The sequence below is a fragment of the Heteronotia binoei genome, chromosome 21, assembly GCF_032191835.1.
Source record: "Heteronotia binoei isolate CCM8104 ecotype False Entrance Well chromosome 21, APGP_CSIRO_Hbin_v1, whole genome shotgun sequence".
Taxonomy (NCBI): Eukaryota; Metazoa; Chordata; class Lepidosauria; order Squamata; family Gekkonidae; genus Heteronotia; species Heteronotia binoei.
Window position 1 is genome coordinate 181,144,043 of NC_083243.1, and position 26,401 is coordinate 181,170,443.

At 43.5% G+C, this 26,401-nt stretch overlaps 1 protein-coding gene across 15 annotated transcripts in view; it reads left to right on the forward strand.

Annotated features, from left to right (window-relative positions):
• BIN1 (bridging integrator 1) overlaps positions 1 to 25,384 on the forward strand; it is a 188,109-nt gene extending 162,725 nt beyond the window's left edge. For 6 of the 15 annotated variants that reach the window (XM_060263251.1, XM_060263255.1, XM_060263252.1 and 3 more), the window contains 7 exons: positions 5,115 to 5,225; positions 6,641 to 6,664; positions 12,362 to 12,481; positions 18,587 to 18,679; positions 19,965 to 20,075; positions 22,583 to 22,684; positions 24,732 to 25,384. In XM_060263251.1, the coding sequence (XP_060119234.1) occupies positions 5,115 to 5,225; positions 6,641 to 6,664; positions 12,362 to 12,481; positions 18,587 to 18,679; positions 19,965 to 20,075; positions 22,583 to 22,684; positions 24,732 to 24,839 (669 nt within the window). In that variant the 3' untranslated portion in view covers positions 24,840 to 25,384. Of the gene's footprint in view, positions 1 to 583; positions 665 to 5,114; positions 5,226 to 6,640; positions 6,665 to 12,361; positions 12,482 to 18,586; positions 18,680 to 19,964; positions 20,076 to 22,582; positions 22,685 to 24,731 lie in introns of all 15 variants that reach the window. The other 9 variants (XM_060263260.1, XM_060263262.1, XM_060263265.1 and 6 more) reach the window with 4 other exon arrangements.
• The last annotated feature ends 1,017 nt before the right edge of the window (positions 25,385 to 26,401 follow it).

Here is a 26,401-nt window from a genome sequence, read left to right on the forward strand (position 1 = left end):
CTGGGATTTTGGAGTATATCAACCAGGCCTGTCTTGTATGAAGCACTTGTATGGTTTTTGCAGCCTCTAGTGTTAAAAGTCTAGCTGTCCACCATAGAAATTGGAAGGAGTAGCTTGTTCACATTAATTGTATTTCTGTAAGAGAGATGGGTTTGTGTCAGTGGCTTTATATGCCTCACCTCTCTGGAGCTGTAATCTTTATCCTCCAGACGGATCACTTCTGTTGCAGTAGCCTATGTTTGGAGTCTCTTCTAAAAGTAGCTAGTATCCTTCAGCAATTCAGCATTCTGTGGCTACTCAAGGTAAACTTGTAAAGCTTGAGAAATGACTAGGAAAAATCTCTGTTGTAGCTTAGAGCCTGATGGAGTTCCTGGGCAAGCAAATGTGAATCTTCATCACTAGCTCATCCTGAGGATGCTTTCATTCCAGTGTGGGGAGTGGGTGGAAGGAAAACATCCTGACTGGTTTTCTGGCTCCATTCCCATGATTCATATCCATCATCATCACCATCATTTTCATTATTCGCTGAGTGACACCTCTAGCCATTCCGTTTCCTGATTCCAGTCTTCCTTCCTTACCTCAGCGCGGTGACCTGCGGCTTTTACCTCTTCCTCCCGTTCGACGACTGAAACGTTACACGAGGGGCCTGGAATTGGGAGAAAAGGCAAGTTTAGGCCACAGGTTTCGAGGGTTGTGGGTCACCTCACAAACTCATATGAATAGTGTGAACAGAGCCAAAACGAGCTGGTTGTTTAGTATTCCTTATTGGATGCACCAAGAAAATTTATAAAGCTACGACCTAGTTCTTTTAATAACACCAGACTCTGGTCACTACCAGTGTGTGAGAGAACAATTTTGAATTTATCTAAATAGAAATATGAATGAGCATCAGACATGGTTGTCTGTCTGGCCAGGAAATAGTGATAATGGAGCCAGTTCTAGTAGCGGAAATGTGACAGCTCTTTAAAATCTCCCTGTTTTAGTGACAAGGAGCAGCACTGTGTGTAAAGATCTCCTTTGTTGAGAAATTACTGAAAGGAAGTGTTAGAAGTAAAGGAACTGCAGGAGGAAAATAGCCTTTGACAAAAAAAAATATATCAACATGCAGAAGGGGCCCATATGTTCATAGAGTCCAATATTTACATTGTTGAGGATTAAAATGAGACCTTTGAGGATGCAGCTGCAAAGACATATGAGTCATGCGTAAAAACGCCTGAGAGGAAATCTTTGTGGGGAAAAAAATATATGCCACAGAGCTAGGGTTTCCAGCAGGCCTGGAGAAAAAAAAATCCCCTGTCTCTTTAATAGAGGCTTACTGTGTGGAAATGGGCAGCTTCTTACATGGAGGTAAATTACGTCACCTCATAAATGACATCCCATTCAGGTTCTGTTAAAGGGGCAGGGCATTTTTTTTCTTCAGCCAGTTGGCAACCCTATAGAGAGCAAAATCTGCAGGGACAAATTCTATGGGAGGAAGACTACACACATTAAGAGTTGCTATGGGGATATTGCCTCAGGTGACAATTTTTGACAGTATTAGAACATGTCAAGCTGTTAATTTAATTGTATTTTTCTAAGTGGGACATGAGGCTGCCATTTGGATTTTCCATTTGAGTACCAAGGTGTCTTAAGCCAGCCCAACAACCCGGTGTGTCTGCGTCTGCAGTTGTGTTAAAAGACCTGACTTTTTATATACTTGACCTTTTTATATACTTGGTGGGAAAGAATTGGCTGGTCCCCACCCTAAGAAGTCTCAAAGTGGCTTACAATCACCTTCGTTTCCTCTCCCCACCGCAGGCAATTTATTAAGTAAGTGGGACTGAGAGAGTTCTGAGAGAACTGTGATTGGCTCAACAGCAGGCAATTTATTAAGTAAGTGGGGCTGAGAGAGTTCTGAGAGAACTGTGATTGGCTCAAGGCCACCCAGCTGGCTTCATGTGGAGGAGTGGGGAATCAAACTTGGTTCTCCAGATTCTTCTGTTCTTGGCCACTAGACCATGCTGGCCATCGCTACATCCTTTGGCCATAAATTCCGTAACTTCTACACCATACTGGCTCCTGTAACAGTTCATGGGTATATTTTGGAGCCGGATGATGTACACGATATTTCTGATTTTACATAACTGCCTGGCATCTGAGTATAATTGCCTCACTTGATTTCCCTTTTGGGGGCGAAAGTGCTGGTTATCAACTATTAAGCTATAAATACACCCCTCCGCCCCTTTTCTGGTTGGTTTTAATGCCTTTTCCCTATGTGCTGTGTAAGACACCTTATGGACAGTGAGAAAGACAAAGTAATTTTTTTTTAAAATTAAAAATAAGAAACTAACACACACGCACCACATAGATCAGGAAAAAAGGTCATTGCCTTGCCGTCTCTCTGACATACTAAATAGCTGCACACGAAATGTTTTTGAATGGAGAAGCTTTCTTTTGTGTAAGCAGTCAGCTGCAATCTGGAGGATCAGACCTTCCTATGATGAGTTGCCCCTTTGGTCCAGAGCCAGACCACAAGTTTACTCCTTCACTGAAAACTGAGCCATCAAAAAGTAGTCAACAGGCAGACTTTATGCCTATGCATTAAACATATGCAAAGAAACATCCAATTCCCTCCTCTCCGAGACATCTAACAGTGACCTCTGAGGCAATAGGGAATGAGCTAGTCAAATGGCAGAGAGGAATATAAGAGCTTTTACAGCGGTAGAGAAGACAATTAATGTTTCTTAAGGGAACCAGTCAGCCGTTTTTATTGCACAAATTTGGGTTGTGTTCCCCAAGCACGCTTCTGTATTAGAGAAAGCCGTGGGCCACTGAGCAGACTTCTATCCTTTTTCTACACCTATCCTTTCCTTGCGGCATGCCTCAACAACTCTTACACCGTGTTGTATTGTGTATGTTTATGTGTAAACAGAGCATTTAGCTTTCAACCCGCTCTAGAGTACAGGACACCTGAACTGGACAGCATCATTCTAAAGGAGTATGGGTTTCCAACTGATGAATCTGGTTCTTAGAGCAGAAACCACTGGAAAACCTCTGGCCATTAATGCATTCTCTGTGGACGTTTCAATATGTTGTTGGGTTGATTTTTTGTGTGGGGGGGACTGGTAAGGGAAACCAACCCAAATAAAAAGACTCATGGACACATGGTGCAGGTGACTCGGTGACAGGTAAGAGTCCAGCATGGCTATAATCTCTTTCTTTAATCTTTTTGTTTCTTTTTTAGTAAAAAAAAGAAATAGTAGCACCTATAGATTCCCACTGGAATAAAAACGTAACGCCAGAATTCTTTCGATGACAAGTCATGGCTATAGTTTAAGTTTCACGTCTTTGAGATAAGGAAATGGTGAGACAAAGAATTGCTTTTGTTAGTAGTACATCCTACTGGAAGCTGGTGAAATATTTATTATTATTATTTTTACTAAACTCGGTTTCTAGACCACCGTCCCCCGGGAGACAGGGCAGTGTACAACAGTGAAACGAAAATTCGTCCATCATTTCATCATTAATAATACATAATAAATACGTTAGTTAAAAAGCAGTAGACACGTTTGTTAAACTAATTGGATGGTGTTAAACTTCAGCTGTTACCACTGTGTCATGGGAGGAGCAAAGAAAAGAGTTCCAGCCAGGTAAGGACAGGCGAAAGACAGGAATGCCAGCCGACTGGAAACTGTTGCTGTCCTCAACCAGATGTCTGGTGGAACATCTCTGCTTCGTGAAACTACATTAAGCCCCTCGGCATGGATGTTATTTGGCAGAGTTCCACAGGTTGGAGCTAGGGTGGATAAAATTGGGTTGACAGCCTCCAGGTGGGGTCACTTTTACAATTGATCTCCAGCTGGCAGAGATCAGCTCTCCTGGAGAAAATGGCTGCTTTGAAGGGTGGATTCTATGGCATTGTACCATGCTGAGGTCCCTCCCCTCCCCAAATCCCATCTGCCTCCAGATCCACCCCCAAAGTCTCCAAGTATTTTCCAACATGGGCCTGGCAAACCTAGGAAAAAGCACTGGCTCTGGTTGATGACAGTTGGATGTCTTTCAGGCCGGGGACCAAAAGATACGCTAAAAATTGCATTAAAGATGAAGTGTAGTTGATAGAGAACCACAGCTGTGTGGAAAGGAGGGGTCCTCTCTTTGAATAAGGTGTGTGTGTTGGTATCAGAACTATCCACGCTTCTGTTAGGATGCACCATCAATTTTACATCCCTCAGTTGGGAGATATTCTGTTAAACTAGATATCCTGCTGCTTCGGAAATCTTCAATATGTTGACCTAGTTGGAATTCGTTACCTGGCCTAAGACCAGAAGAACTGTTAGGGTCAAGTAAAATATTGGTGAAATCTTTGAACAAAATTACTTTTGTCCAGAAATAGAAAGCGGTGGAAACTGTATGGCTTGTAAATCATTCTTTGGGAATAAGGACATTGTGCTTCGTTTGAATGTGTATGTGAATGGTACGTTTTTACTGCCACCTCAAAGGAAAGGTCAATAGCCCCAGTAAGAATATTTTCCATTGCTAAGATTATACAATTAATTAGCCTGAGAAGATAGAACTTTGATGGGCTGCAAAGTGCTAAGAGAACTTCTAAGCAGAGAAGAATGTTTTGTATTCCTGACTATAGCAATATTGTTGGCTAAAGTAGACGTTTCCCTGAAATCTGATATTTCAAGGTAGCTGTCTCCAGCTACAGTGTAGGTGCTAGGGCCTCATTAAGAGTTGCTGACCTAAGGATTTTTGGCAAGATTTGAGAAACTGGTCCCCACTGAGAAAAGCCAGAGATGATTTCAAGCAGAAAAGGGTCTGTTATATATCACCTGTGGCTGCAGCGTGATGGAGGTGACTGACAATAGCAGAGAAACTTAGGCTGGATAACAATCGTGTGAGGTACTGATGCTTTTTATGCCATGGTTGTCTTTCTTTGCAAATATATTAAGCATTCTGTGGGCATTTGTGAACATTTGTTGCTTGTACTACATGACTTTATCGTTGCTTGTACTACATGACTTTATGCATTACTTTTGCATCTCCAGCACTGGATAACCCCTTCCACACACTGGTTTCTTCCTATATTTGTCTAATACTCAACACTGCTTTTCTTCCTTAATGCTGCCAAGTTTGATGCCCCTGGGCCCTTCCAGGAGGGAGCCAGCCTGTTGGATCTGGATTTTGATCCCCTTAAGCCAGATAACAGTCCAGTAGGGAAGTCACCCACGCCTGCTGCCCAGGTTGGTCTGTCTTCGCTGCTCATTAACTCCATGACATGTTAAGCATTTGGGGGACCCCGTCAGCTTAGTAGGAAGTGCTTTGTGTTCACAGTAGCTGAGAGAATTCTGAAAGTTTTTTTTTTTTTTTAGAAATATACTTGCAGACAGTCTCATATAAACCTCCTTTTTGAACTTTGCCCTCAGTAACAATAGTTAGCATTTACATATTATTTAGAGTGCTTTGTACAACAATCCTTACAGCAATCCTGTAGGATAGAATAGTGTTTTATACAGAGAGAGTAGTACTTTATACAGCAATCCTGTAGGATAGAGTAGTGTTTTATCATCTCCACATTGTAATTGAAAGGGCTGGGGCTGAGTAAAAGTCACCTTTCTTGAGACTAGATGTCCAGGTATGAACTTCCTGGCTTACTATCATATTCAGGAGGTGGTGGCGGCCACAAGCATGGCCACCTTCAAGAGGGGTTTAGATAAAAATATGGAGCAGAGGTCCATCAGTGGCTATTAGCCACAGTGTGTGTGTGTGTGTGTGTGTGTGTGTATATATATATATAAAATTTTTGGCCACTGTGTGACACAGAGTGTTGGACTGGATGGGCCATTGGCCTGATCCAACATGGCTTCTCTTATGTTCTTATGTACCCTTGACCGAAGAACGGTACAATCTTTCTATCTGGGATGGTCGTCCTCTTCCACCGAGCGCGCAGCTTCGGGAAGGATGCACATGGAGTGGTGAGGGAGGTAGGGGACACCCGCCTAGCCAGCCAGATCAGCCGAATCAACCCTGGCGATCAATGGGGTGACAGATGTCACAGCCAGATAGCCCTCACAGCCACCTGGCTTACTATGATAGCCATTGCTCTGAAACAGCCTTGAATTATGAACCTTTCTGGAAAACTCTGACCAGGCTTTCCTAGGATCTTTTTCTAAGAATAGTAATAGGGAGTTTATCTAAAGATTGTTATACCTGCACCTATTGTGCTATCTGGGATTTGAATTTGAACTGAATTCCCTGAAGACATCCAAAGCACTCTGGTGCCGTTCACACATAGTAAACTATCATGATGCCCTTGTTATGTTACGCACCAAACTTCTGTGGATTGCACATCTTTACATGGGTGACCCCCACTATATGGTGAGATGAAAACTTGTCTCCTGAGTCACCTTTATTTAGTCGGAGGCGAGTGCTTTAAAGAACAAGAGTACTAAAATGATCACATAATAATTGCTAGTGCTCTTGAATTCAAGTCAGGGAATGGCATGTTTATTAAAGTCCATCCTTAAATCAGGTTAGAAAAAAAACAACCTGGGTGGTACATGGACGTTTTGTGCATATGGCTGTGCTTTGTATGTTGGCTGGAATAATAACAATATCTTAATATGTTTCTATTCCTGCTGCTCTTTGCTATACATAGTCTTTGCCTTGGGATTTATGGGAGGTAAGATTTCTTTTAATGCAGCCCTCAGTGCTGCTGACCACACTATGTGTTGCTCAGCATGTGCAACCGTTATGTTTACTGTCTATTGCCATGCAAAGCTTGTCATCCGTGTGTTGACTTTCCATTCCCATCCTCTTGAGTGTATCGATTTAAAGTAGTATGTTGCCGCCATTATCTTCTGCCTTTGTCATGCTCTGAGCAGAGGTCTCCAGCTCCTGTGTTTTGACAGTACATATTTATGGCATTTCCTGAAGCTTAAACTTTGTCGCTATTTGGTATCGGCTTTATATCTTGAAATGACTGCATGGCCTTTCCTGTCACCAATTGTGTATAACGCATACTTCTCAACTGCCACCAAATTTACCTTTTGATTGACATACTTAAATTGCTATATTTATTTTACTGCTGTGGGCCTCTGATAGCAGAAATGGAGGAATATTTACCACTGCCCTCCTTTCATTTTGTGCGCCCAGGTATGGGCATGCATTCCAGGATTCCCAAGCTGAACATACATGCACAAAAAACTGTTTCTGGTAGTTGCCACAATCTTCCAGAACAGTTTCAGAAATCCAAGATTCTTAGGCATTATGAAAAACACTCTCTCCACACACATAAATCCATGTGGATTTTTTTTTTATGTGTGTGTTTTTCCTAGTCTGGGGAAGGTGACTTCTTTCTGGCACAAGCCAGGAGTATGGTTCAGTGAAGCTGCTGTTCTAGGTTGCTTCTCCCTCCCTGCTTTGTGGGAGCAGAGACCCTTTTTCCTGCAAGAAGAATGCCTGGAAGCACCTTGTTGAGGGGCCCATAGAATTGGACCCCATGGTACAATTCACTCGCAACTGGCCGCACTAAGTTCCCTCCAATTTTAATGCCATTTGATTGAACAACAGTCACTCAAGCAGCCCCTGAAAAAAGTCCGCTGTAAGCAATAATAGCAGATCTACTGTTCTCTTTCCCTTCCTCACATTGCGAAAGGAAACAGACCAAAACACAGAGTTTTGGGCAGAAAGGTGTCACTGAATCACTGTAAGAGCAGAAAAATGAAATGAATGCAGAGTGGCCAATGCCATTTCCCCACAGTCGAGAGAAATGCGTCGGCACCAAGACTCTCCTGCTTTGGAGGTCTGTAAAACTGAACCCCTTTTTGTTCAATCTGCTTAGGGAGTCTTAAGACAGCGGCAAGACTGTGTTCTTTCCAAATTCAGTGCCGTTGTCTTTAAAAGCAGCTTCCTCAGACTCTCAGATTGGTTCTTCATCGACAATAACAGTCCCAAAACACCAGAACCTGAAAAACCAGATGGATTTGAATCCTGAACTGATAGTGTCCTGTCTCCAAATAAGCCACCACGATACCTCCCTCCCCCCACCCCGAATCCTGGATCCTAAATTATAACATTTTTTTTCCTCAGAGCATGCCCCTGCAACTCAGATCAGATGATCCAAAATGCATCTGAAGACATTTTTTCTGCAAGTTGAAACGTATGCTTTCTTTCCTCTGCTGTTTGCTAACATAAACCTTTGTCCTTTACATTTGTGGATTTTTCTGGTGTATTGATTAATTCTGTGTCTTTGCAGGAGAAGCTTCATATGCTTTAAATGTGCATATCCAAGTTACTTATTTCCAGGTTACTTATTTTCACCAGCTAGGTGCCTGTGAGGTACAACTGGTCCTTTTAAAAGAAATACAGTGGCCTGGTTTATTTCCCCTGCTCCTCCATCACATGGGCTTCGTCTCAAGCAGCTGGCTGTGCCTTCCCCAGTGGGTTTGCTGGTCTCATCCGAAGCATTTTCTGTACTACCTTTCCTCCACTTTCTCCTTGCTCACTTCAAACTTTAAATAGTTTTAAACAAGTTACATTATTGAATAATGAATTATTATTACTGTCATTTTAACTTTCACCTCAATAAAGAAAATCCATTTGGGGGGGAAAAAATAATATCCTGTGATTTTTAAAAAATGATCAAGGCACTTGCGAATATTTAGTAAACAGATTTTTCTGGTTGTGACCTCCCAATGTTTGTAATAATGCCGAATCTGTAGGCCACTTGGTTCAGGTCAAAAGACATCAAAATCGCCCCCCTTGCCTTGTGGTTGTTTGCTGTTTATCCCAGCTAAAAAATGTGCTAAAGTAAAGCAGGATTTGTGTGCTGATGCTAGGTCACCAGATCAAAGTATTCTGTAGTTAAACTAACAGTTACCGTATTTTTCGCACCATAAGACGCACTTCCCCCCCCCCCCAAAAAAAGTGGGGGGAAATGTGTGCGTCTTATGGAGCAAAGGTACCTACCTTCCTGGGGGGGGGCGATCTTCTGCCTCCGCCTCTGATCCTGGCACTTCCCCCGCGCCTGCCTGCCTGGCTCCAGCTCTGACGCTTACAGCAAGTGCCAGGATCGCTCCCTCTGCCCTCTGATCCCGGCGCTTGCTGTAAGCATCAGAGCTGAAGCCAGGCAGACAGGCACGGAGGAAGCACCCACCCCCTCCGCAAACCCAGCGCTTTGCGAGTGCCGGCTGTGGAGAGGGCAGCGTGCTTCCTCCGTGCCTGCCTGCCTGGCTTCAGCTCTGACGCTTACAGCAAGCACCGGGATCGGAGGGCAGAGGGAGCGATCCTGGCGCTTGCTGTAAGCGTCAGAGCTGGAGCCAGGCAGACAGGCACAGAGGAAGCATGCTGCCCCCTCCGCAGCCGGCGCTCGCAAAGCGCTGGGTTTGCGGTGGGGGCAGCGTGGAGCGATCCTGGCGCTTGCTGGAAGAAGCTGGAGCCAGGCAGGCAGGCGCGGGGGAAGCGCCGGGATCGGAGGCGGAGGCAGCGGATCGCCCCCCAGGAGGAAGGTGCATCCTATCGTTTGGAGTGCCTTATGGTGCAAAAAAATACGGTAAATAACTCACAGTGGGATCCTAAGCAGAGTTGCTCACTTCTAAACCCATTGACTTCAGTGGATTTAGAAGAGTGTAACTCTGCTTAGGGTTATGGTGTCAGGCTGCAATTTTATGGATACTGACTATTCAGTAGGATTTATTTCTGAGGAGTCATGCATAGGATTGTATTACATACGTCAGTGTAATTGAACATCTGAAGCTGCCTTATACTGAATCAGACCCTCGGTCCATCAAAGTCAGTATTGTCTACACAGACTGGCAGCGGCTCTCCAGGGTCTCAATCTAAGGTTTTTCACTCTTATTTGCCAGAACCCTTTTAGTTGGAGATGCCGGGGATTGAACCTGGGACCTTCTGCTTACCAAGCAGATGCTCTACCACTGAGCCACCGTCTCTCCCCAATCAAATATATACCAAGACCTCCGTGCTTTTAATGAGGTGACTGCCAAACAATTGGCAACTTAATAAACCAAACCTACTTCCATTGTTAAAAGAAAGGCCACCTGTGTGTAGTCTCGAAAAATTTGCCATCACAGTTAATTAACACGGTGCATTTCCAAGCAGAGGGTATAACTTTTCTTAGGATTTCGCTGTTCATTTAAAACTAATGGTTTCAAATTTCAAGTCCAGACGGAAGCATGTTGTTTAAGGCCTACAACCCATAAAACTGAACCACAGAAAAGAGTAGCAGGAATGCCATAGCAGAGGACTATTCTGAACATCTACCTTTTTGTCCTCTGTGCACACGGTGGCAGCCCAATCAGAGGTGATATTACATTAGGTAGGGTCTCAATGGCTGTGGTGGTGGTGTGGTGCCCTATGGTTTTGGGAGCATATGCCACAGTTTACTTTTGCAGTCACTCCAGAAAAACAAATATAGCGTGGAAAATGAATGCCACATTTCTTTAGACTGTGAGGATTGGTACTTCTGTTGCCATAGCCCCACAGTCCTTTGTATCTATTTTATATGCAATATTTCCCCTAAAATTTATTTGATTGCAGTCAGCTGTTCTTTTATAATGACGTAGTCTGTTTTATTTGTGTGCGCCCCTGAGAAATTTTAAAGGGATAAATTAGATTCCGCTTTGAAAGCGTATTTGTCACATACTAATATTAGGACTGAAAAAAAAAATTAAATGGTCAGATGATGCATTAATTTCAGATTAATAACATGGATTTTAAGTGATACAGTCTCTATGACATGGTACTCATTTATTGTTGATGTTACTACCAGAAGCACCATATCAAGTTGGCTTGGTTTCAGGTAATCGAAGACCATTCCAAAGCATTCTTTGTTCTGAAGCAAATTATATTTTTAAAATGAAAGGTCTTCATGCCACTCACTCTGAGAGTGTGTGTTCCGTAGATAACTTCAATTAATTGTGCAATTAGTTTTACACAACAACTAGCATCCCTGATGGGAATGCACACCCCACCCGCATCAACATACTGAGCAATTTCTGTGGGGAGCAATACCATGAGGTAGGAATGCACTTTCACATGTTTTCCTGCTTGAATTACATGCACACGGTAGTTTACCTCTTTACACAGAGGTAAACTCTTTACATAGACCTTGTTTGCTATATCAGAGCAAGCATCTCCACCTCTTTGCAGGGGTCATGTATATGCGTTGATTGTTGAGGACTGTGACACAAGAACCATTGAAAAAAAAAAAACCCACCCCTATTTTATGATTTCCATCTTCTGTTTGTCTGATCCTCTTAATCTCCAGACAACTGTTCCGTTCTTCACCCTTTTGCCCCTAGCCTCTTTGAACTCAGGAGAGATGTTTTAAAAAAAATCATAGGCCTTTTTTTTTGGGGGGGGGGGGGAGAATTTTATTTTAAAAGCCAGCTATAAAAAGAATTCCCAATAAAATGATACCAATGCATCATGACATCAAATGTGTTAGAAAACAGCATACACCAACTCAAGTTGTAGATTCAAATGTAAATCCTGCTTGCAGCTCAGGCTTTATCTACCTCAGCCAGATATATGTGTACATTCCATGTTTTGGAATCCATGGCTCACACACTTCTTTAGGAACTTCGATCATCTCAGATTCTCACAATACCAAAGCGGGAGTAGTGTGTTGCTCAGCAGTTTTCCATCCCTTTAAATGTGAATACTCTTTGTAAACAGCGGTCATCAACGTGAATTCCATCCTGTTTCCTTCTGTTTCCAAATTACAGATGAAACACATTTGTCATGTTTGATTCAACAGCAGTGTTTAAAGTGTGGCCAGTTTCCTGCAGCGGGAGACAGGCTACCTAGGCAGTGTTTCCCTTCGGGGTTAGGAAGCTACAGTACAGAAGGCAATATTAATCTAATGGGAACAGTCTTGGCAGTGCAATTCTGTGCTGAGTTATTCGGATGTAAACCCTCTGATACCAATGAGTTGCAGCTGAAGTAATTTTGCATAGGATTGCCCTACCAGGACAATTGGCTATACCAAGCTAAAGCAGGACATGCTGAGAAACTGGGTAGGGGGATGCTTCTGCTAGGAGAAATCTAGGACAATTTCCAGTCATACTGCTTGAAACCAGTTCTCGCCCTAACAATGCATTTACAGTCAAACCACCCAAATCAGTGAATGACACAGAGTTTTAGGTAATATTGCAGCTGCCTTTTCTCCATCATCCATTCAAAAGCACTTGACTCTTTCCCCGTCGGCAGATCTATTTGTCCTGGGACTGTTTCATTGCCTGCTATCTTCTCACTGCATTGTTCTCATTTTCGTATTTTTCCTGTACCCATGCCCACGTCTGTCTCTTCCCATCTCCACTTCTCTCCTCTTTCTTTTCTCTCAAATTCTTGCCATCAGCCTGAAAAGACTCACTCTAGCAGCATGCAATCTATGGATCAGTTTCCTGCCGATAATCCTAGCAATAGTGAATTCGTGGTGGACTGGCCCAGCCAGGCCACCGAGACTGGGGTCAGCCAAGTAAGTGCAAATATTTCTAACTGTCCATTGTTCCTATTGGTCCTAACATCCATGTTTTGACTGCAGGGCTTTTCCAAGTGTTGATCTGTGGAATTTCCCTGGGCTGGCTAGTTCTGTGACTTCTGCCCTCACACTTCTAGCAACTGGCAGAATTTCCCAGAGTTTTATCTAGCCTCTTTACACAAGGGTAGCTAGTGAAAGACCTCTGAATAAGCTGGTAGGGTCTAGTGGTAAAATGATGGTATGGCCTGGAACATCTAGCATCATTTCACAGTGGCCACCTCCAAGGCTATAACATCTAGCAAGGTGATTGCATCCGTGTTGCGAGGTTGTTGATTGTCTCCGCTTCCTTGGTAAAGCAGGACTTTTTTTGTTAGAATTACCAATGTCTGCGTTGTCCTTTGCCGCTAGTAATTCCCGAATTTGATCCGCATAGTTTTTTTTACTGTTGAAAGGGAAGTGGGAGAGAGAAGAGTTGTATTCTGTTATCTTGCATGTGATAGGAGCCCTGGAGAATGTGATGGCCATCTTTAGCTTAATCACCTCTACTATTTAGGTTCATGCAGATGTTTTTGTGTCATCCGTCACTCTAGTGACATCAGTACATAATTGGTTGTTGTTTGAATGTACAGAGGATATCTGGAGTGTATCATCTAATATGACCTTCCTATAATTTTTGGTATACCCTAATGTTGCATTTACCTGGAAAGTATACAAAGTGACCGTTCTTGGATACATATTCTGCGCACAGAGGATAACCTCCCGTTATTATATTCCTCGGTCTGCTTTTACACGCTGCTGTTATTCATCACTTTTTCCCTAATATAATAATTGGTATTTTATAAAGATCTAGTAAGGGAAAAAGTAAAAAGGAAATATTATGGTTTGTAGATGGAGGACAGAGTAGTCTGTCATTTAGCCTAAATCTGGAACACCTTTATCATGCCCTAAAACAAGAAAAGCAGCAAAGAGGTTTTTGGAAAGTGCCTTAGGGGCCAGAATATAAATGGAAAAAATACATAAAATAAAGAACCATGCTCTGTCTCTGCTATTAACTTGTTGTCATAGAACCGGGTAGTACCACAAATTGAAGACACAGAAAGAGAGATTCCAATAGGAAATAATTTATTGGAACATGGCACAGGTTCCGATGCATTGCAAGAGACTGTCATCCCTAGGGGCAATATTTTACGATGTCTCCAGAAGGAGATGCTAAGACTTTCTTAGTTCCTCAGTTAACCTGCTGACAACCCTGGTTCCCCTCCCCAGTTTTGTGCACATGTCAGTTTCGCTTTGAGAATACTAAAAAGAGTATTGCAAAAATTAGAGCATTTAGTACTTATCAAAAATCATCAGATCTGTACTTCAGACAGAGATGGGAAGCCTTGATTAAGGAAATGCGGTCCGCCTAATCTGAATACCATTACCAGGAAAACAAAATTCAGTGATGAGCGCATAAATTATGCAACTTACATTGTACTATATTTTAGTACCAATAACTTCAGAAAATACGTTGCATCCTTATGTTTCCTCAACAGGTTCCATATAAGGGAGTAGTAAGTAAAGGGGAAAGGACTTGTAAGACTTGGAAAAGATACAGATAGCACGGGAAGGGAGGGGGGGTCTTCTGAAAGTTAAAACCGTCAAGACAAAGACCCATCTCTTGAATACTGGTGCATTTATGCTGGAGTTTGTATAGAATTGAGAAATCCACTTTTCGTGTAATTTTACTCGTGTTTGCTCATTGCATTCTTGCATTTTTATACATTGTACCAGAAAGACAGGAAACATATCCACACCTGGTACATTGGAAGGAAGTTGCACTTCAGAAAGCAACTGTTTGATGCATATAGGGGCTGTGAAAGAAAGAATTGTGCAAGTCAACAACGTTTGCTGAAATCAAAATCATGTTCTTTAGAATTGTGATCCTTAAAGACTTTTAAAATTCTTAATACATCATATTGGCAGGTTCCAGATGCTGGCATCTTTGTCCTGAATGCAATAAACCACTATAAATGAGGAAAGAATTGTGTTAGATATAGTTGATACCAGTTGATGTTCCAACTTCCTCTTGCGTCATGTAACGTTTTTGTTGAGAAAACTGGCACTGTTTGCCTTGGAAGATTTGGAATGCATCTTGGGCTTTCCTCCAAAACAGTTTTTGTCCCAGTAAATGAATCATGTGGGCTTGTGCTTTCTCCAGTTCTATATTCTCTATTACCATAAACCATACTGGTACTGAGGATTGTAGGAGGAGAATATGTGTTGAGACAGAGAGCTGGGTGGCCTTTCCCCAGGAGTTGGCACCCGTTGATATTCTTTTCTTCCTGATGGGAAAAGGAACTCTCCTTCCTGCCAGTTCATCACTTTCACTGTCATATGAACCTATGAAGCTGCCTTCTACTGAATCAGACCCTGGGTCCATCAAAGTCAGTATTGTCTTCTCAGACTGGCAGCGGCTCTCCAGGGTCTCAAGCTGAGGTTTTTCACACCATTTTGCCTGGACCCTTTTTTGGAGATGCTGGGGATTGAACCTGGGACCTTCTGCTTCCCAAGCAGATGCTCTACCACTGAGCCACCGTCCCTCCCCAGAACATATGAACATATGAAGCTGCCTTCTACTGAATCAGACCCTGGGTCCATCAAAGTCAGTATTGTCTTCTCAGACTGGCAGCGGCTCTCCAGGGTCTCAAGCTGAGGTTTTTCACACCATTTTGCCTGGACCCTTTTTTGGAGATGCCAGGGATTGAACCTGGGACCTTCTGCTTCCCAAGCAGATGCTCTACCACTGAGCCACCGTCCCTCCCCAGAACATATGAACATATGAAGCTGCCTTCTACTGAATCAGACCCTGGGTCCATCAAAGTCAGTATTGTCTTCTCAGACTGGCAGCGGCTCTCCAGGGTCTCAAGCTGAGGTTTTTCACACCATTTTGCCTGGACCCTTTTTTGGAGATGCCAGGGATTGAACCTGGGACCTTCTGCTTACCAAGCAGATGCTCTACCACTGAACCACTGTCCCTCCCCAGAACATATGAACATATGAAGCTGCCTTCTACTGAATCAGACCCTGGGTCCATCAAAGTCAGTATTGTCTTCTCAGACTGGCAGCGGCTCTCCAGGGTCTCAAGCTGAGGTTTTTCACACCATTTTGCCTGTACCCTTTTTTTGGAGATGCCAGGGATTGAACCTGGGACCTTCTGCTTACCAAGCAGATGCTCTACCACTGAGCCACCATCCCTCCCCAGAACATATGAACATATGAAGCTGCCTTCTACTGAATCAGACCCTGGGTCCATCAAAGTCAGTATTGTCTTCTCAGACTGGCAGCGGCTCTCCAGGGTCTCAAGCTGAGGTTTTTCACACCATTTTGCCTGGACGCTTTTTTGGAGATGCCAGGGATTGAACCTTGGACCTTCTGCTTACCAAGCAGATGCTCTACCACTGAGCCACTGTCCCTCCCCAGAACATACGAACATATGAAGCTGCCTTCTACTGAATCAGACCCTGGGTCCATCAAAGTCAGTATTGTCTTCTCAGACTGGCAGCGGCTCTCCAGGGTCTCAAGCTGAGGTTTTTCACACCATTTTGCCTGGACCCTTTTTTGGAGATACCGGGGATTGAACCTGGGACCTTCTGCTTCCCAAGCAGATGCTCTACCACTGAGCCACCGTCCCTCCTCTAATTTAAATTCTTAATTTAACCACTTCCTCCCATACTGTCCATTTTGCAAATTAAGAACCTTTCACCAAGACCTGACCTCTGAGGCCCTGCCTGCAGATGTGAGGGTTGGTAACTAGAGTCACGCAGAGCCTTTACAGTGGGGCTGCCTCTTTTTCAGCATATGTCTGCATAGATACTTGCTTGGCACCTATCTTAACACCACTTCTGGCACCAGTGCAAAAATGTCATTTTTACTCAGGCTCATTAATGAGGGACGTCATATTTTAAACTGTTTTTATATTCTTCTAGCCCAAGTGTTTGGGGATTTCATTTTAGGCTGCTGAGTCATGCTGTTCTTAAGTCCCCGCTTAGGGCTGTCCACTTTAGGGCTTGTCTGTGGTACAGAGAACTCTAGCTCGGACGTGTTTGACCTAACTGATCAGTGGGGCTTGTGCCATCTTCCAGCCGGACCTTTTACTCCCAATTGCTGTCGAGTGGGTTCTACGTCAGCTCTCTGTTCTGTGTCCAAAAGGCGGGGGTCTGTTGTAAGGGAGTTTATTGTCAAAATAAAGTTAACGACTTCAACGTTTTGTTCCCTCATCTCGTTGGCCTGGCAGGGAATTTGTTGTCTGTTGACCGCATTGACATCTTTTGTACACTGCAAAATGTGGGGTTTGAAGCAGTGCCATTGCATACATTGCATGTGTGCATATATTGCACACATGGATGCTATAGATAACCAACAATAATCAACAGCGGTGCAAAGCACGCGCGCTGGGGATGTCCTCGGTACCTTTTGTCTCGCGTCGGATCTCAAATCTTGACAGCAAGACCACACCAAGGTGAAGTTCTTGCTTCCATCAACTCGATAATATGAATTTAACCCTCATTTTTTGCAATTACAAATGATACTCCTCCAGCTTCTTTTCCGTGTGAAAAAGAAACAACGAGGAGCTGTGTGGCATCTTAAAAGAGAGGGATATTGGGCATGAGTGCTCTGGCCCCCAGCCTCACCTCCCCTGATTGCTGTCTTGTGAACATGGCACATATGTCAGGAGCCAGTATCCACATGTACTCTCCTTCCCCCATGATTTGGGATGCTGCTTTCCTAACAGACAATTACAGGAGGGAGTATATATACATGGACACTGCCTCCATACATGCCCTGTGGTCATGAGCCAGTGATCATGAGGAGGGTCAGTGCGCTCATGCCTGTTCTTCCATATATTCAGTCAACACATGGAGGGTTCATGGGTAGAGGCTCTTAAGTCAGGATAAATAGATGGATTAGAAACTTGTGCATTGATGTAAGAGGTGCGGGCTGTGACGTTTCTATATAAAGCTCAAATGTATAAGAAGTACCCACTGAGTACTCAGATCAGCGGTCATTCTTATTCAGCAATTTCACACCAGCATCTTCTCTTGAAGTTCTTCCGTTGAGGACTGAGGACTTTCGCGCCTGTGACGGGCATTGTGGTAGCTTGAAACGTGCTATGGGTGTTTCTGAACGTTGCCTTTTGAAGAGTAAGATTTAATGTCATTTGTTCTTATGCGCAGAGGATGAGCCGCTTGTTCTGTGTAGCTAGTTTAGACATTATTGAGGGACGATCGTATATGCCATGGTGGAGGATGAGAAAAAGTGAGCCTCCTGTAAGCTTAATGCTTGAAAAAGCCTGGAGGTGCACGCGTGTGGCCTAATAATGGGTAAATTCCAGGTTGCGTTCTAGCCAGGGCTGTTTTGCTCCTTGTTGTAGTGGTGCATTTTGAATTGTGCCAGCCAGCTCATAAACAGGGAGTGCCTGGCATGGATACCCAAATATCTCTTTGCGTAGATGCTGCGGTTCAGCTGAGTGATCAAACTCAGCTTGCTACTGACCCAGAGGTCAGGCAAGCCCTGAAACTGGGATGGTTGTTGAAAGGTTGTCAAAAAGGCATGCGTTTGCCTGGGCACGCTGTCAAGGCGGCAGATTCAGTAACGAATCTTTGTTGATAACTAAGTAGCTAGTTTATTGATATCATGGTTCTCGACTACAAGGAGATTGAAAGACTAAAGATCACACAGTAGAATGCAATCATATAAGGTACACTTCAAAGGGATTCTTGAGGGAGGGGTACTATGCAGGGCACATTCACACATTGACGTTACAATTTCATTCTCAGGCCTGCTTTGGCCTTGAGCGTCTCTTTGGCTCCAACCTCCCCCGATGCCCAGCCTGAGAAGGTCCGATAATCTCTTTCACATATTCCCATTTCAAAGCACAACTACATAACAAAGGAGGGGGGGTGAGGAGGAGAGTTCAAGCTAGCAGCATTGGCATACAGTATGGCTTTACCCAGGATGCTTCTCTCCTGAACCAAAGATTGAGCGCAGGCCTGATCAGAGTTAAAGCAGACTTGACACACGCTGGAATGGCAGGGATTTTAACTGGCTTTTGTGTTGCAGTCCACAGAAGCTGCTGCTGCTGGTGCTGAGGCAGCAGGCAAAGAAGCTGGAGCTGAAGCAGCTAAAGCCGACACTGACTCAGGATCTGCCTCAGTAAGAATGTAGGCAAGGGAGGGGGAGGGGGTAATTTCCTCCTCTAAGGCTCCCCCGTTTAGCTTGTAGGGACAAACTAGATTGATCTCTGTGCAGCTTCCCCTAGAACAGGCATATAGGAACTCACTCCGGCTGGAATGTTCTAGTATTTGCTCTAATCCTCAGCTAGAGTCATAAAGATACAACCCTAGCTTGACTACTGGAAAAGCCCATTATTATGATCCAAAGATGGCCTTCCTCTTCCCCTTGACACATGCAACTCAGCACATGGCCATGATTGGAGTAGGCCCAAATTAGTAGGGATAGTCGCCCTTCTCTTCCTGCAGTCATCCTGGCTTTTTCACGTAGCTAGAAGTACTAGGAGGCAATAGAAGAAGGTATTGGATTTATATCCTGCCCTCCACTCTGAATTTCAGAGCGGCTTACAATCTTCTTTACCGTCCTCCCCCGCAACAGACACTCTGTTAGATAGGTATGGCTGAGAGAGGTCTCATAGAAGCTGTCCTCATAGCTGTGAGAGCTATGGATGGCCATTCCCAGCAGCTGCAAGTGGAGAATTGGGGAATCGAACCCGGTTCTCCCAGATAAGAGTCTGCACACTTAACAACTGCACCAAACTGGCTCTCTTTAATAGCCTTCAATTCTGCAAATTCCTCTAGGCAAGGTATAGAAGGCTATTTTTTTTTTTAAAGAAAATGACAGAACTCAAAAACAAATGCTTGGCCTGTCAACCGCTCGTCTGTCCATGCTCTCATTAATTCTGAAAAATTTGACCAGAGACCATAAAAAGTATGTTCCCCCACAAAGTCAGTCAATGAACTTGTTACCAGGAGTGAACAGAAAGAATGCTGAGATATACCAACTTACCCAAGAGTAACACAAATAACAATTTTAATCATGGCAAGAAAAAAAAAAGAAAAGGAAAACTTCTGCCCACTACTGTAATCCTCTCCCTGTTTGTACCCTTTTGGCAGAACATGCCATTTGTTCCCCTAATCTTTGTAAACCCTGCTTTCCCTCTAATATTTGCCACCTTCTCTTGTTCCTTTTTATTCCCATCTTGTCATTAATGGTTTTCTTCACCTTAGCTGTTACTTTGGGCCATAAGCCATGTCTACCATGTAAGGGGGAAAGAGAAACCCAAGGGATTTGAAGTAAAAGACCCATATCTGGCTGTTCTGAGGAAGAAACCATCAGATTCCCTGTGCTTTTCATCGGGAGCTACTGTCTGAAGTGTTTCATTTTTACCTCAGTGTCTTTTACATCATTTTTCTGTCCCCCTTAGAGTTCTTTGCCTGCTGTAGTCGTGGAGACTTTCCCAGCCGCAGTCAATGGAACAGCTGAAAGTGGAGCCCCCTCTGAGAGAGCTGACATGCCACCAGGTTTCCTGTTTAAGGTAAGCAAGGAGAACTTACCTGAACATTTATCCCAGGGAGGTCCACAGCATCTCTCTCATCTTCTGCACGGAGTTATTGCGAGATGAAATGAGATAAGAATGGTAGAATTCTGGTATGCAAAGTGCTATTAAAATAATGAAATGTGTTTCTTTTATAAATGAACAAAGCGACTTACATTCATTATTTCAGAAAATATACAACTGTACAGCGTGGTTATTCCCATATTACAGGCGACAAGTCCTCTTTTATATTGACCTAAAGGTGTGCTAAGTTGTAAACAGGAAACAAATTTGTGTTGCAGCTTTTCAGAGGCTTGGGCTGTTGGCCCATGAACAAATACACTCCAATATTGCAAAAAGGTGTAAGGCAAGGTTGCCTGCTTGCTCCTTTTTTATTTAATTTGTATGTCAATTGTTTGATAACTCACCTGCATGAAATTGACAGTTTAGCTCCCATTTTAGGCAAAGGAAGAAAGATTCCTGTACTAATGTACGCAGACGATGCCGTGCTCCTCTCATTATCTAGAGGGGGGTCTAAATAGGGCAATGGAAAAATTTAGCATGCAATGCCAAAAGGAGTTACTTGCAATAAATTACTCAAAATCAAAGATTATGCATTTCCATACACATTACAAAGAAATGAAGTGGTTAATGGATGGAGTCCTGGTAGATCAGGTTAAAAATTTTAAATATCTGGGATTAACCTTTACGTCTAACGGCAGGGCTTCCAGACATATTCAATATACAGCATGTTCAGCACAAAAGAGCGCAAGTGATATATTGCGCTTCTGTAGGAAAGAGGGAGCCCAGTATGTGCCCGCTGCTCTCAAACTTTATTTGAGCAAAGTTCTCCCTCAGATGATTTATGGAACGCAAATATTGTCTGTGAGTAAAATTAAAGAATTGGAGTTAGTGCAATTGAAATTTCTTAGAGCACTTTTTTATACCCCGAAAGGTACGCCAAGTTTGATATTGAGACAGGAAGCTGGTTTATCTACAGTTACATTGAATGTCTGGATTCAGAGGTGTAACTACCCCGTTTCCCTGAAAATAAGACCTACCCAAAAAATAAGCCCTAGCAGGATTTCGATGCATTCGTTAAATATAAGCCCTACCCCCATAATAAGACCCAGTGATGGGCGTCGCAAAAAATTCAGGATGGAATTTCGGGTCTGGAGAGTTATGACAGTGTTCCAGAAGTTGACTTAACTGTATTTGAATAAATGTAGATTGTTGTATCATACTTAATAAAAAATAAGACATCCCCTGAAAATAAGCCCTAGTGTGTCTTCTTGAGAAAAAACAAATATAAGACAGTGCCTTATTTTCGGGGAAACACGGTACTGGATTAAGACTCATCTGAACCTGTTGGGGCTTATCCCTGATTTTTTTACTTCAACTCCATATCCCCAGTGGTCTCGTAGAGTAGTTGATAAACTGAAATCAATTGGGTTAGACCCTGAAAATTTATTAGAGGGAGGGCAGAAGTATGCAAGGAGTTTGATTTCGCAAAGATTTAAGGATATCGAAGCACAAAATGATTATGCAGCCCTCCCTTGTTATTACAAGAAACTGGGACCAAGCCTAAGTTCCGCATCTTACCTTGGATTTATTAAAAAATCCTAATTATAGATGGGCATTTATTAGAGCCCGTTTCGATGCGCTCCCATCAGCAATCCTTTTTGGGAGACATACCCCGACTCTCATGCTTCAGAGGGTTTGTTTTCGTGCGGCGGATCAGGTGGAGTCAGCTGCCCATATATGTCTTCGTTGTCCTCTGTATGATGAAGAGAGGCAGCAGCCGCTGATACCCCCGCTCTCACATTTTAAACCATTGGCTAATTATTGTAAACATGCCGAGGAACAAGTGATGAAGTTTTGATTGGCTGACGATCAAATGATGATTCCGTCTCACGCAAGGTTGCTAGGTATTGTTATCTGGTAATTAAAAAGCGTAGATCGTACTGTAAGTTGAGTCATTAGTGAAGGATTAGTTCGGTCCGGAATTTTAGGAATTATGGCTGTAATTGTCATAAGAAGAACATAAGAAAAGCCATGTTGGATCAGGCCAATGGCCCATCCAGTCCAACACTCTGTGTCACACAGTGGCCCAAAAAAAATTATATACACACACACACACACACACACTGTGGCTAATAGCCACTGATGGACCTCTGCTCCATATTTTTATCTAAACCCCTCTTGAAGGTGGCTATACCTGTGGCCGACACCACCTCCTTGTCCATTGCCATGTTCTTATATTGTATTATCTTATATTACTTTGTATGCTGGCCTTCCGACTGTTTTAATAAATTTTACCACGCCAATATTTCCTTCTTCTAAAGAACTTGGTTAAGGAGCCAAAATAAAGCATAACTTTTCCTGTCATCCATCATGTGTACCTCCCTGAGATAATTATCCTACTGTAGAACTTCCTTGGTTTATGAGGTAAATCAAAGGATCTACAGAGATTGCTTTGCCTCAGCAGAGTCATTGTCCCTTTGCAGGTACAAGCCATGCACGACTATGCAGCCACTGACAATGATGAGCTACAGCTGAAGACTGGAGATGTTGTCCTGGTGATTCCATTTGACAACCCTGAGGAGCAGGTATGGAAAGGATGTACAGTTCGAGCCTTTCTCCAGCTATTTAAGTTAATGGTGGATGTTTATAATGGAAACAGGCATTCTGGCCTGTCAGCATTACCAAGTTAATGGAAGCAACAGCCACTTTAAGCCATGTGTATGAGAATGTCTGAAATCGAAGTATTTTTCTGGGTTTTGAGATGTTACAAATAAGTTGCCCAGCAGATGGCATTGTGATCCCGTTTTTAGAGCTAGCCGTTATCATTTTGGTTCTGAAGCAAACTCTCTTCCCGAAGCGAGTGAGCTAGCTGGAATCGAGAGAACAAATAAAAGAAATCTCCTCTTACCCGAGAGAGCCTTTTAAAGGTGTTTACTTTGCATATCAAATTGGAATGCATTTGTCTTAAGCAAATTCTGCCTCTTCCCTCCGTATTGCCCATGCAATTTTATACCAGCATTAAGTTTGATAAGAGAAGAAAATCCATTGAATGATATGAAGTCTGGATGATAATACCAGCCCCAGTGGTTGATGTACTTGGGAAGAAGGGGTTGATGAAAAGCTTGAGAGTGGCGCTTTGCAATAAATGTTAAATGAAATGTTAAGAGATGCTCCCGAGTAACAGTAACAGTTAATTAGCATCATGATGCCGTGTTGCAAATAATGAAAGGCCATAATCAGCCTGACTGTACCCATCACATTTGCTTTGCATAGAAGTGCGGAATGCAGTGATAAAACCCTGTGAACTGGTCCCTTCTCTCAATCTATACTGAAATTACTGCAGTACCTTCCCAAAGTGACCTTTATTAGCTGTACCTTACAATCCCTTCCTGTTTCACCAGCATTGCTTATTGTGCCTTGAATCTAGATTTGTACATTATCAACCAATCTGTTGATGAGAGGAAGGTAGGGGAACAGTGGTATAAAATGATGCCTAGTCACCTTTGTGTGACTAGTCACAGCCATGTGGCAACCATGTAGGGTTTTCAAGGCAAGAGAGAACCGGGGGTGGTTTGGTATTGCCTGCCTCTGCACAGGAACTGTGGACCTTCTTGGTGGTCTCCTGTCTAAGTACTATCCAAGGACAGCCCTGCATAGCTTCTGTCAGTCAGTCAGACAAAAATTCATTGTGTATAGCCATTGGCCATTACAAAACAAAACAGAACTCGAACAACAAAGAGCTTTTTCCCACATAGCTTACCGCGGAGCGAAGTCCCTCCTCACCGCGCAGTGTCTTCTCGGATTTCCCTCCAACTGCTCCACGCAGCGTCTACTCGGATTTCCCACCAACTGCTCCACAGAAGCAGGAAGATCCGCCGCAGCTTTTGCGTCGCTAACGTAAACTGGGTTTTAGCGATTTACATTTGCGACGCAACAGGCCCGACACTTCCTGCTTCCGCGGAGCAGTTGGTGGGAAATCCGAGCAGACGCTGCGCGGTGAGGTGGGACTTCGCTCCGCGGTAAGCTGTGTGGGAAAAAGCTCAAAGTTTCCAATTAACACCTTAAAAATTTCCTTGTAACCTCAAGAAGTTACAGCATTTGTTGTTACTCTTGCTCTTATCTTCTTGGCTGGAAGGGCAAACAAAGAGACTCTATAGGACACATGAGCATCATGTCTGAGATCTAATGAGATCTAGCCTGGGCCATCCACGTCAGGGCAAATGTTGGAGCAGCACTTGAAAATTTCAGCTGGAATTGGGGAATACCAACTTGCAATGTGTTTTCGGTAAATTTGGAGCTGAGATGTAGATGAATTGAACGATATAGCATTACCATTCCTGGAAAACCTTAAGGGTACGTTCTGGTGTCACATATGGAATAAAAGGCTCATGCTGCAAAGCTGGACAGCTTCAGCTTACTGCAGCCAATGGCATGTGGCTTTTGAGTCTGAAGTGTGTACAGCCTAACAGCCACCTCCTTAAGATAAAGTTTGCCAGTGGGCAACAAAATGATGGAAGGGGTAGAGAGAATGTGTTTACCCATCTTCAGTAACCTAACAACTGAGTCTTCCTGTTTGCTGCTCTAGCTGCTTGCACAAATTATTTCTTCCAACTCTCGCTTTTTATGTGACAGGATGAAGGATGGCTGATGGGTGTGAAAGAATCTGATTGGCTGCAACACAAAGAATTTGACCAATGCCGAGGAGTTTTCCCAGAGAATTTCACAGAAAGAGTTCAGTGAATCCTGAAGCTGCCAGGTAGCTTCTCTACAGCAGAAAGCAAGAAGTCTTTCCCCCCCCCCTCTCCTAGAGAAGTCTGGAAAAAAGGAGGAAAATTTAAAGGAGCAAAAGCCTCAAAGAAAGTTGTGCTCTTCACAGAAAACAAGGTTTTAGAAGTACATTGAATTCAAAGTGTTCGTTATCGAATATATAGGTAATAAAGAGAGGCAGGTTGAAAACATCCTTTTTCCTTTTGATTTGAACCATGTTGCTATTCGGGAAGTTGTTAACCTAGGTGGCTGAGCAGTTTTGTGTAAAATGGAATGAGGGTGTGCAGCATCATGAGCCCTGAAATACTAACTGTCCAGTTTTCCTGAAACGACACACTCGAGTGTACGCTGTGGGAAAGTGAGGTCAACCTGTCTTGTGGCTAAGGTTGCTTATGTGGCATCCCCCAGATCGCTGACCCTGCAGTTATTCAGACCTGCAGTCCTAAGTCCAATGCCTGTCATGCTGTTGAAAAGAAATATGTAGTGTACAGTGTTCACCAATTACAAATATATCTATATAATGTGTGTGCGTGTTCTTCCCTTCGGAAAATGTAACAAGAATTGTGGGTTTTACCCATTGAAATGCAAATAGTTACCTGTGAGCACCTATCAGACGACATAATTCGAAAACTGTGCCTGATCCAAAGCTCCTTCTGCCATGTATTTTTTTTTTTTTTGTAATACTACATTGGCAACTGCTACTCTGTGTCCTTTAAAAAAAACCCTTGGAGTTCTTTTTAAAAAAATATAAGCGGGTTATTAGATTTCTTTTTCCTAAAAAGAACGTTTGATTGTTGCTTGGAATGTGGGCAGAAGAATTAAGAAGTTCTTACTTTTGTTTACAGTTGGAGAATTCTGCAAGCAAAATGCTATTCACCTGTTTCATCCAATGGACGGGGGGCAGTTGCACCAGACAGCCTGAGCTTTACTGGTAGCCGCAGCAATGCACAATGGTTTCTAGTAGTGTAGCTATATAGTGGTGCCCTATTGCTTATCAAGTCTACCTGGTTGTAGGACCTGCCAGTAGGAGTGTTCTGTTATAACACCAGGTGCAAAAAGTTGTGGCTGTGTAGCTGACTCTTTGTTAGCTGGGGTGTTTTTTTAGGAGGCTGCAGAGGCAAGGAGGGTGGGTCCCGATTAGGGTTGCCAATCCCCAGCTGGGGGCAGGGGATCCCCCGGTTTGGAGGCCCTCCCCCCGCTTCAGGGTCGTCAGAAAGCGGGGGGGGGGGGGAAGGGGAGGGAAATGTCTGCTGGGAATTCTGTTATTCCCTAAGTCCCCAAAGAAAGTGCTCCTATCCTTCATTATTTCCTATGGAAGGAAGGCATTGAAAAGGTGTGCTGTCCCTTTAAATGTGATGGCCAGAACTCCCTTTGGAGTTCAATTATGCTTGTCACAGCCTTGATCTTGGCTCCACCCCCAAAGTCTTCTGGCTCCACCCCCAAAGTCCCCTGGCTCCACCCCCAAAGTCCCCAGATATTTCTTAAATTGGACTTGGCAACCCTAATCCCAATGCTATACCTGTTCTCCCCCTGAT